The sequence below is a fragment of the Procambarus clarkii genome, chromosome 25 (assembly GCF_040958095.1).
Source record: "Procambarus clarkii isolate CNS0578487 chromosome 25, FALCON_Pclarkii_2.0, whole genome shotgun sequence".
Classification (NCBI taxonomy): Eukaryota; Metazoa; Arthropoda; class Malacostraca; order Decapoda; family Cambaridae; genus Procambarus; species Procambarus clarkii.
In genome coordinates this window covers 24,763,793-24,774,900 of record NC_091174.1, presented here as the reverse complement: position 1 = coordinate 24,774,900, position 11,108 = coordinate 24,763,793, and the positions used below count along the sequence as shown (strand labels likewise).

Here is an 11,108-nt window from a genome sequence, read left to right as displayed (position 1 = left end):
GACCTCGCGAAATTAACACCACAAAATTCCAGGATAATCTCTCACGAAATTAACACCACTAATTCATGGATAATCTTGCGAGCGCGCAGCCACCAATTTGGCTGGCTGTAAAATAAGCGCTGTCACTTCACGGTATAACACTCCACCAAATTGGTGGTTGACCATGAAACCGCTGATAAGGCTGGGCTGAAGGGGCTCCTGAGCTCCCTTGAGGCTACGCTGCCGGTCTTTGACTGGCGATGTATTGTTATTGTATAAATCGCACTAGTACCAGTGTATTTAATGAATCCACTGGTTTACTCTGGTTCATCCCATACAAATATCACCAAATTGTCTGTCATCCGGTTCGAAGATGACCATATAATGTGGGTAGATTCGAACTGGTTCTGTACATCTTGGTTCAAAGGACTATATAATGTAGGAACCAACCTGTGAGATATATATTTATTTAATTTATATGAATTTATATATAATTTATACTTACGTTAATTTATATATTTCGATAGCAATTTGTATGATGTTTAGCAGACTGTATTTCTGCAAATTCTCACAAATCGATCCTTACACATTAGGGGAGTTTATATTAAATTTATATATATGCATCCAATTAAACTACAGTATTAAACTACATATATTAGTAAATAACTTTAGAGTGCCTTATCATATTGTATGGTAGGCTTAGTTCACCAGGTATAACTAGGATGTAGACACCAAATTATCCTCATGAGAGGCTAGCTTCCATTAATTCTTGCTTTCACTTCCTGTTCCTATCAAAGGGCACCAGCTGTAAAGCCGGAATCTTAATATATGACAGCTATATCAGATGAAACATTTATATGTTATTAGGTAAGGACCAAGGACTAATTACCTGTGTTTAGTGGCTTGTCTAGTGTCCTAACCGATTCGCCCTATATCTACTTAACATTAACTGGCCAGAAATGATTAGATAAACGGGTTTCGGTAAGACACTTCCCTTGTTTAGATGTTGACTGTGTGTTGATGATGGAAGAAGCACTAATTTGATCTCCATAACACTTAGTCCAAAGGAGAATAATAGGAGCTGAATATGCTCCAGCCACTATGGTCTTAAACAATTCCTGACCTCCCTCACCACTGACGCTTCTGGCTCTCTTTGTCCAGATGTCAATAAGTGATAGAAGGGCCACATTAACTGTATTTTGGTACTTATAATTAAGTTAATTCAAATCAGATGTTTTTATGATGTTATAAGTCCAAAGACTACTATATTTAAGAATAATTCCCAACAGAATAGCTGGTGAATTTATAATACTATGTGGCAATGATATCCCATTTTCTATTGACAGAAAATTCCACTACAAGCTACATTTTCTATGGGTTAACTTTTGTACAACAGCAGCAATATTATCTGCCTATTGTATTAAATTTTAGTAAATGGTGTCGGGATTTCCAACATAAATTCTCTAGTGTAGATATAATTTAATAGAATTTAAGTAAAATATGTGGGAAATGTTCCCACAATGGGTGTGGGTAGGACACCGGTGGACAGATAGCGCACACTGGTCTGTGTGGACTCTGATGAACACAACAGGACACCCACACGCGGATCTTGCTGAGACCCAAGAGAACACATAAAGATACAGGGAGGCCACATCTGAAACACCCAAGTGTGGATAAGAAGCAGGAGGACACACAGGTGTGGTTGTGACGATGGACATATCAGGACTCACGGGTGTAGTTGCAATGAGGAGATGCTGGTGTCTAGGAGGTGATCGACTAGTGGAGAATAATCAATGTTAAGAGCTGAATGAGGCGACGCCCACCCTCTTACCCCTGATCACCTCTCAGCAGACTTGAGCGTTCCGTCAGCCTCTCGCTTTGATCACGGTAATTTCCTTTGAAGTGGATATGTCTCTTCTACTTTGATGTTGCCTTTGCATATAATGTTTACTGCCATCGCCCAGATGACGCTGAAGAATGAAAATGGAGGACGGGTATTTTGGTAGTTTTTGGTCGGGACCAGACCTCTCGACACTGAATGACATATTGCTTTGCATGACACACTTGGAGTGCTTGATGTTTACATGCTTGGAGTGCTTGATGTAGACACGTTTGAGGATCCTGGTGGCAACACACTTGGAGAGCCTGGAAGAGGCACTTGGAGAGACTGGTAGAGATACTTGGGGTGCCTGGTAGAGACACTTGGAAAGCCTAATGGAGACACTTGGAGATCCTGGTGGAGACACACTTGGAGAGCCTGATGGAGACACACTTGGAGAGCCTGGTGGAGACACACTTGTAGAGCCTGGTGGAGACACACTTGGAGAGCCTCGTGGAGACACACTTGGAGAGCCTGGTGGAGACACACTTGGAAAGCCTGGTGGAGACACACTTGGAGAGCCTGGTGGAAACACACTTGGAAAGCCTGGTGGAGACACTTTGAGAGCCTGGTGGAGGCACTTGGAGAGCCTGGTGCTGACACACTTGGAGAGCCTGGTGGAGAGACTTGGAGAGCCGGGTGGAGACACACCTGGAGAGCCTGGTGGAGACACACTTGGAGAGCCTGGTGGAGACACACTTGGAGAGCCTGGTGGAGACACTTGGAGAGCCTGGTGGAGGCACTTGGAGAGCCTGGTGCTGACACACTTGGAGAGCCTGGTGGAGAGACTTGGAGAGCCTGGTGGAGAGACTTGGAGAGCCTGGTGTAGACACACTTGGAGAGCCTGGTGGAGACACACTTGGAGAGCCTGGTGGAGACACACTTGGAGAGCCTGGTGGAGACACACTTGGAGAGCCTGGTGGAAACACACTTGGAAAGCCTGGTGGAGACACTTGGAGAGCCTGGTGGAGACACTTGGAGAGCCTGGTGCTGACACACTTGGAGAGTCTGGTGGAGAGACTTGGAGAGCCGGGTGGAGACACACTTGGAGAGCCTGGTGGAGACACACTTGGAGAGCCTGGTGGAGACACACTTGGAGAGCCTGGTGGAGACACTTGGAGAGCCTGGTGGAGGCACTTGGAGAGCCTGGTGCTGACACACTTGGAGAGCCTCGTGGAGACACACTTGGAGAGCCTGGTGGAGACACACTTGTAGAGCCTGGTGGAGACACACTTGGAGAGCCTCGTGGAGACACACTTGGAGAGCCTGGTGGAGACACACTTGGAAAGCCTGGTGGAGACACACTTGGAGAGCCTGGTGGAAACACACTTGGAAAGCCTGGTGGAGACACTTTGAGAGCCTGGTGGAGGCACTTGGAGAGCCTGGTGCTGACACACTTGGAGAGCCTGGTGGAGAGACTTGGAGAGCCGGGTGGAGACACACCTGGAGAGCCTGGTGGAGACACACTTGGAGAGCCTGGTGGAGACACACTTGGAGAGCCTGGTGGAGACACTTGGAGAGCCTGGTGGAGGCACTTGGAGAGCCTGGTGCTGACACACTTGGAGAGCCTGGTGGAGAGACTTGGAGAGCCTGGTGGAGAGACTTGGAGAGCCTGGTGTAGACACACTTGGAGAGCCTGGTGGAGACACACTTGGAGAGCCTGGTGGAGACACACTTGGAGAGCCTGGTGGAGACACACTTGGAGAGCCTGGTGGAAACACACTTGGAAAGCCTGGTGGAGACACTTGGAGAGCCTGGTGGAGGCACTTGGAGAGCCTGGTGCTGACACACTTGGAGAGCCTGGTGGAGAGACTTGGAGAGCCGGGTGGAGACACACTTGGAGAGCCTGGTGGAGACACACTTGGAGAGCCTGGTGGAGACACACTTGGAGAGCCTGGTGGAGACACTTGGAGAGCCTGGTGGAGGCACTTGGAGAGCCTGGTGCTGACACACTTGGAGAGCCTGGTGGAGAGACTTGGAGAGCCTGGTGGAGAGACTTGGAGAGCCTGGTGTAGACACACTTGGAGAGCCTGGTGGAGACACACTTGGAGAGCCTGGTGGAGACACACTTGGAGAGCCTGGTGGAGACACACTTGGAGAGCCTGGTGGAGACACACTTGGAGAGCCTGGTGGAGACACACTTGGAGAGCCTGGTGGAGACACACCTGGAGAGCCTGGTGGAGACACACTTGGAGAGCCTGGTGGAGACACACTTGGAGAGCCTGGTGGAGACACACTTGGAGAGCCTGGTGGAGACACACTTGGAAAGCCTGGTGGAGACACTTGGAGAGCCTGGTGGAGACACTTGGAGAGCCTGGTGGAGGTACTTGGAGAGCTTGGTGCTGACACACTTGGAGAGCCTGGTGGAGAGACTTGGAGAGCCGGGTGGAGACACACTTGGAGAGCCTGGTGGAGACACTTGGAGAGCCTGGTGGAAGCACTTGGAGAGCCTGGTGCTGACACACTTGGAGAGCCTGGTGGAGAGACTTGGAGAGCCTGGTGTAGACACACTTGGAGAGCCTGGTGGAGACACACTTGGAGAGCCTGGTGGAGACACACTTGGAGAGCCTGGTGGAGACACACTTGGAGAGCCTGGTGGAGACACACTTGGAGAGCCTGGTGGAGACACACTTGGAGAGCCTGGTGGAGACACACTTGGAGAGCCTGGTGGAGACACACTTGGAGAGCCTGGTGGAGACACACTTGGAGAGCCTGGTGGAGACACACTTGGAGAGCCTGGTGGAGACACACTTGGAGAGCCTGGTGCAGACACACTTGGAGAGCCTGGTGGAGACACACTTGGAGAGCCTGGTGGAGACACACTTATAACCACCCAATTTATAACCACCCAATCCCACTCATATACATGTCCAACCCATGCTTGAAACAATCGAGCGACCCCACCGCCACAATGTAACGCACCAATTGGTTCCACAAATCAACAACCCTGTTACTGAACCAGTATTTACCCAAGTCTTTCCTAAATCTAAACTTATCCAATTTATACCCATTGTTTCGTGTTCTGTCTTGTGTTGATACTTTTAATACCCTATAATATCCCCTTTGTTATGTCCATTCACCCACTTGTAAACCTCTATCATGTCACCCCTAACTCTTCGCCTTTCCAGTGAATGCAACTTAAGCTTTGTTAATCTTTCTTCATATGAAAGATTTCTAATTTGGGGAATTAACTTAGTCATCCTACGCTGGACACGTTCAAGTGAATTTATATCCATTCTATAATATGGCGACCAAAACTGAACTGCAAAATCTAAACGGGGCCTAACTAGAGCAAGATATAGCTTGAGAACCACACCAGGTGTCTTGTTACTAACGCTGCGATTAATAAATCCAAGTGTCCGATTTGCCTTATTACGAACATTTATGCATTGATCCTTTTGTTTTAAATTCTTACTAATCATAACTCCCAGATCCCTTTCGCAATCCGACTTCGCAATCTCAACACCATCTAGCTCGTATCTTGTAACTCTATCATCATTACCTAACCTCAGAACTTTACATTTATCAGCATTAAACTGCATCTGCCAATTCTTTGACCATTTCAAAACCCTATCTAGATCAACTTGAAGTGATAGTGAGTCCTCCTCCGAATTAATTTCCCTACCGATTTTCGTATCATCAGCAAATTTGCAAATGTTGCTACTCAAACCTGAATCTAATTCATTTATATATATTATAAACAACAGAGGTCCCAGGACAGAGCCCTGAGGCACTCCACTTACAACATTTTCCCACTCTGACTTGACTCCATTTATACTAACTCTCTGTTTCCTTTGGTATAGCCATGCCTTAATCCAGTTTAATATAGCACCCCCAATACCATGAGCCTCTATCTTTTTAATCAGTCTTTCATGTGGCACTGTATCAAAAGCTTTGCTAAAGTCAAGGTACACAACATCACAATCCTTACCACTATCAACTGCCTCAACTATGCTAGAATAAAAAGATAACAAATTTGTTAAACATGAACGGCCATTTATAAAACCATGTTGCGACTCAATTATTAATTTATGTTTTTCAAGATGAAGACAAATTTTATTTGCTATTATAGATTCGAGTAACTTTCCCACAATAGACGTTAGGCTAATTGGTCGATAGTTAGACGCAAGTGATCTATCTCCTTTCTTAAAAACTGGTATCACATTAGCAACTTTCCAAAACTCTGGCACTCTGCCTGACTCTATTGATTTATTAAATATGGTTGACAGTGGGTCACAAAGCTCCTCTTTGCATTCTTTAAGCACCCTGGCAAACACTTCATCCGGCCCTGGGGATTTGTTTGGTTTGAGTTTTACTATTTGTTTAAGAACATCCTCCCTGGTAACTGTTAAACTCGTCAACCTGTCCTCGTCCCCACCCACATAGACTTGTTCGGCTGAAGGCATATTGTTAAGTTCCTCTTTAGTAAATACAGATACAAAATATTTATTAAAAATACTACTCATCTCTTCATCACTATCTGTTATTTGACCTGTCTCAGTTTTTAATGGACCTATCCTTTCCCTAGTCTTAGTACGATATAACTGAAAAAACCCTTTAGGATTTGTCTTTGCTTGCCCTGCTATGCGAACTTCATAGTTTCTTTTTGCTTTCCTTATCTCTTTTTTAACATTTCTAACCAGTTGTACGAATTCCTGTTCTAAAGTGACCTCCCCATTTTTAATCCTTTTGTACCAAGCTCTCTTTTTACCTATAATCTTCAAATTCTTTGTTATCCACTTTGGGTCATTAGTATTCGATCTATTCAATTTGTATGGTATACAACGTTCCTGTGCTTTGTTTAGAATATTCTTAAATAAGTTATATATTGAATTCACATCGAAATCCCAATTTACGTCACCTATCGCTGGGTTCATGTCTCGCTCCAAGACCGACCCCCACCCCATACCCAAGACTTTCCAATCAATTTGACCCAAAGAATTTCTTAGGCTATTAAAATCAGCTTTTCGAAAATCTTTCACTTTAACAGAATTTTCTCCTACAGGTCTATTCCATTCTATGCTAAATCTGATTTCTTTGTGATCACTGTTCCCTAGCTCACTCCCTATTTCGATGTCATTAATTTGGGTTTCCCTGTTAGTTAACACTAAATCTAAAATATTATTTTCCCGTGTTGGTTCCTTAATGTGTTGCGTAAGAAAGCAATCGTCAATTAATTCTAGAAAATCTTCTGCTTCACTATTCCCTGTTTTGTTCAACCAGTTTATTCCACTAAAATTAAAGTCACCCATGACGTAAATACTGTTAGATCTAGATGCCCTAAATATTTCATCCCATAGATGCTTTGCTTCCATTCTGTCTAATTTTGGTGGCCTATATATAACTCCTATTATAATATTATTTGCTTTTTCTTATAATTCTATCCAAATAGTTTCTGAGTGTGGCTCAGTTTTGATTCCCTCTTTGAGACTACATTTCAAATTGTCCCTAACATATATGGCTACTCCCCCTCCTCGTCTAATATATCTATCTGTGTGAAATAGTTTAAATCCATTTATTTCATATTCAGCTAATAGTTCTCTATTTTCTACATTCATCCACGTTTCGGTAAGTGCAATAATATCTATTTTTTTTCTGTGCAGACAAGAGCATTTAATTCGTTAATTTTATTTCTTAGACTTCTACTGTTAGTGTAATATACCCTAAGTGAATTGTTATTTTGAGGCCCTTCTCTTTCCCTGATCATTTTGCCAATTCCTTTCTCCCACAAACAAATTATCATCTCCTTATTATTTTATTAATCTCCTTTATTATCTCCTTATTATTTATTAAAAAATTATTATCTCCTTCCTCCAAATTAATTCCCATACCTCTATCTATTAACAGTTTAAATCCAAACAAACACCTGTAACCACTTCTTCCAACGAGTTCGCAACAGCAACAACCCCAGCTCTCGATAGATGCACCCCATCACGAGCATACATTTCATTTCTTCCATAGAAGTGTTCCCAGTTGTCTATGAAAGATATTGCATTTGATTTGCAATATCTTTCCAGCCGGCAATTGACACCAAGTGCCCTTGACATCCATTCATTTCCCACTCCCTTTCTTGGAAGAATGCCACATATGATCGGGATTCCTCCCTTGCTCCTAACTAATTCAATGGCTGTCCTGAATCTCTGTATTAGTTCCTCACTCCTAACTCGTCCAACATCATTACCCCCTGCACTAATACAAATAATGGGTTTGTTCCCATTTCCTGTCATAATATCATTCATGTTTCCAACAATATCACCAATTCCAGCTCCCGGGTAGCAAACCCTTAATCTGTTCCCCCTATCTCTGGCACAAAACGTTCTGTCTAAATACCTCACCTGGGAATCTCCCACAACCAAAATTCGCTTCGATTCTCCCTTTTCCTTTCGAGCAGTTTACAAGTGGATGAATGGACACAACAATGGAGATATTAATAGGGTTTAAAAGTATCAACACAAGACAGAACACGAAACAATAGGTATAAATTGGATAAATTTAGATTTATGAAAGACTTGGGTAAATACTGGTTCGGTAACAGGGTTGTTGATTTGTGGAACCAATTACTGCGTAACGTGGTGGAGGTGGGGTCCCTCGATTGTTTCAAGCGTGTGTTGGACATGTATATGAGTGGGATTGGGTGGTTATAAATAGGAGCTGCCTCGTATGGGCCAATAGGTCTTCTGCAGTTGCCTTTCTTCTTATGTTCTTATGTTAACAGGAAGCGACAGCTGGCAATCCATCCCCCGATCAATATTCTCCCTGTCCATGCACAGGTATTAGACACGATAATTTCCTGTCCCCTCAACAAGCAAGCCAAGACACCAATTATGTTGCCACGTCCTATCCTAACATATTATAAGAGCCAACACATATATATATTTATAAATCACATTGTATGCAAATACAGTATTATTTATCCTGTGAGTATCCATACTATGATATGGATACGTAACCATTGACATAAATTAGAAACAGCAGTGGCCCCAGGAACCACAAGGACATTAACAAGGGCCTCGTGGGACTCCACCTGTTACATCCCTCCAGCTCGAAACCGCTTTTGTGACTGTGAGTCATTGGTTACTGAAGGACAAAAAGCAATGACTCACAGTCAGTCCAGTGTTTTCCAAATTATCCCAACATGTGTCTCCATCTTGTACATGAGTCTTTAATGGGAAACAATGTCAAATGCATTTTAAAAGTCTAGAAAAACACACGCTTCCCAGCCTTCTTTTATCTGTCTTATTTTAGTAACACTGTCATAAAACTCAATGAAAATTGCCAGGCACGATTTTCTATTTTTAAATCTATTTTTTTGATCAAAAAGTCGATCTTCTCAAGATGCTTCAACCCGTTCTCGCACTTTCGTATAGTAAATATTGACTTATTAAATACGTGCATATGTGACAGACTTAACATACTAGTTTACCTTGAAAAGCTTCATAGAAAACACCGACCTTACCTAACCTTCTTAGTATGTTAAGATAAGCATCTTATTGCTTCATAATTACAATTATTACTTAACCTATTATAGGTATAGGTTATTAATAATTGAAATTACGAAGCAATAAGATGCTTATCTTAATATACTAAGAAGGTTAGGTAAGGTCGGTGTTTTCTATGAAGCTTTTCAAGGTAAACTAGTATGTTTAGTATGTCACATATGCACGTACTTAATAAGTCAATATTGACAGTAAGAAAGTGCGAGAACGGGTTGGATGCTCCACTATTGTCGACCTGCTTACTTTCTCAAGCACTTTACGAGGAATACTTGTCAATGACTCTGGTCTGCAGTTTAGCGCCTCCTTTCTCTCCCCTTATTAAATATTGAGACTCCGTTTGCCTTTTTCCAGACGTCTGGGAGACTTTATGTCTGAACAGTATAATTCAAAAATTTAGACAACGGGTGACAGAGTACTTCTGCAGCCTCCCTCAGCAGCCATGGTGATATTAGATCTGGCCCCATTGATTTTGTCACATCTAGTTTCCCCAGGATTTTTTTACCTTTTCCTCTGTGACTATAATGCCATCCAGTATTTCCTATGGTCTTTCACCTTGCAAAGTTGAAAGGCCATCACGTCACACTCAAGTTGATTACCCGTACGGTGCCCTTATCATCAGGCATAGCGAAAGAACAACCCTTACACCGCTCGAAAAACTTCAGGAACACCTCTTAGTGGCAAAATTTAACCACTACACGGCAACCTTGAACCATCTGCATCCCCAACAAATTCGCCAACTTTACACGGAGCACTTCCACGAGCGCAATTCTAACTGCCGTATGATCCACAGATGTAGAAAATTCGAGTCCAGCTGACGAAGTCTGCTTCAGTGGAAGCAACAACGACCCCATCCTGGAACAACCATACCACACGGACTCCTGGTTCACCCTTGATGACAAGCGGACGTCTGGACATCTCCGCCTGGGAGCCGCCGGATCACGTTCTGTTTTTGCATTTTGTTTTTGCTACTGCCTTTTGGCATCCCTCTTCAAGGGTCCGGTTGAACGACGCCTGGCACAGATATCGCCTTGAGTCACAGGGTTGTTGATATAATTTTTTTTTTTACGTGTTCCGGCTGGTTCTCCTGACAGGGTGACGGTGTCCGGCGCCGGCTTGGCCTAGAGGTGCCGGGGGTTGGCGGGTCTTGGTGAGCTCCCGGTGTGCCCTCAGCCGGTGGTTTCTGCTCTGCCGGAGGACACTGGATGACTTTTGCATTTTAGTTGGGGGCTGAGTTTTGGTTTTGCTACCCAGTGTTCTCTGTGTGGGGTGGGGCCGGTGTTTGTCACCCTGGGGGACTCCTGGAGCTCCCCAATCATCTGCCTGTCTGTGTTTCTTTGCCACATGGCATATTAGTTTCTAGTGAATGGCGTCACTTGTTTCGTGATTTGGCTTGGCATTTCACCTTTCCGTTCTTCGCGATTAATCCTTAACGGGTACGCCTGGGCGCATCCGATCCCACGAACGTCGTCGCCCCTAAATCAACAATAACAACAACAACAACCATACCAGACAAAGCACGGAACAGGCAACCAGTCAATGACTCCACGCCTTTCTTGTCAACTGACAACTATACGGTGACACGCCGTCCCCTCTGACGGGCAGCCGATGACTCCTAAGGTAATAACTGGATGATTGTAACCTTTCCACTGCTGCTTAGCTTGGAGACTGTACTTGTGGTCGTTTCGATCCCATATAGCAATATACATACAAATTTGTAACTAGTTCATTGAGATTGAACTAGTTAGCTAAATAAA

At 43.9% G+C, this 11,108-nt stretch overlaps 1 protein-coding gene across 1 annotated transcript; it reads right to left on the bottom strand.

Annotated features, from left to right (window-relative positions):
- Positions 1-1,844: 1,844 nt before the first annotated feature.
- On the bottom strand, positions 1,845-10,269 carry LOC138368470 (serine-rich adhesin for platelets-like). Its single transcript, XM_069330987.1, has 2 exons — positions 10,128-10,269; positions 1,845-4,666 (listed from the first exon to the last, which is right to left on the bottom strand). Exons 1-2 carry the CDS (start codon positions 10,267-10,269, stop codon positions 1,845-1,847), a joined length of 2,964 nt encoding a protein of 987 aa, XP_069187088.1.
- Positions 10,270-11,108: the final 839 nt, after the last annotated feature.

What these genes read in the sequence shown, in the direction of transcription:
- LOC138368470 (XM_069330987.1), bottom strand. Translation starts at nt 10,269, where the DNA reads ATGTCCAGACGTCCGCTTGTCATCAAGGGTGAACCAGGAGTCCGTGTG. An exon ending in CATCTGTGGATCATACGGCA is followed by an intron (nt 4,667 to 10,127) that starts GTTAGAATTGCG and finishes TGTCTCCACCAG; the next exon opens with GCTCTCCAAGTGTGTCTCCA.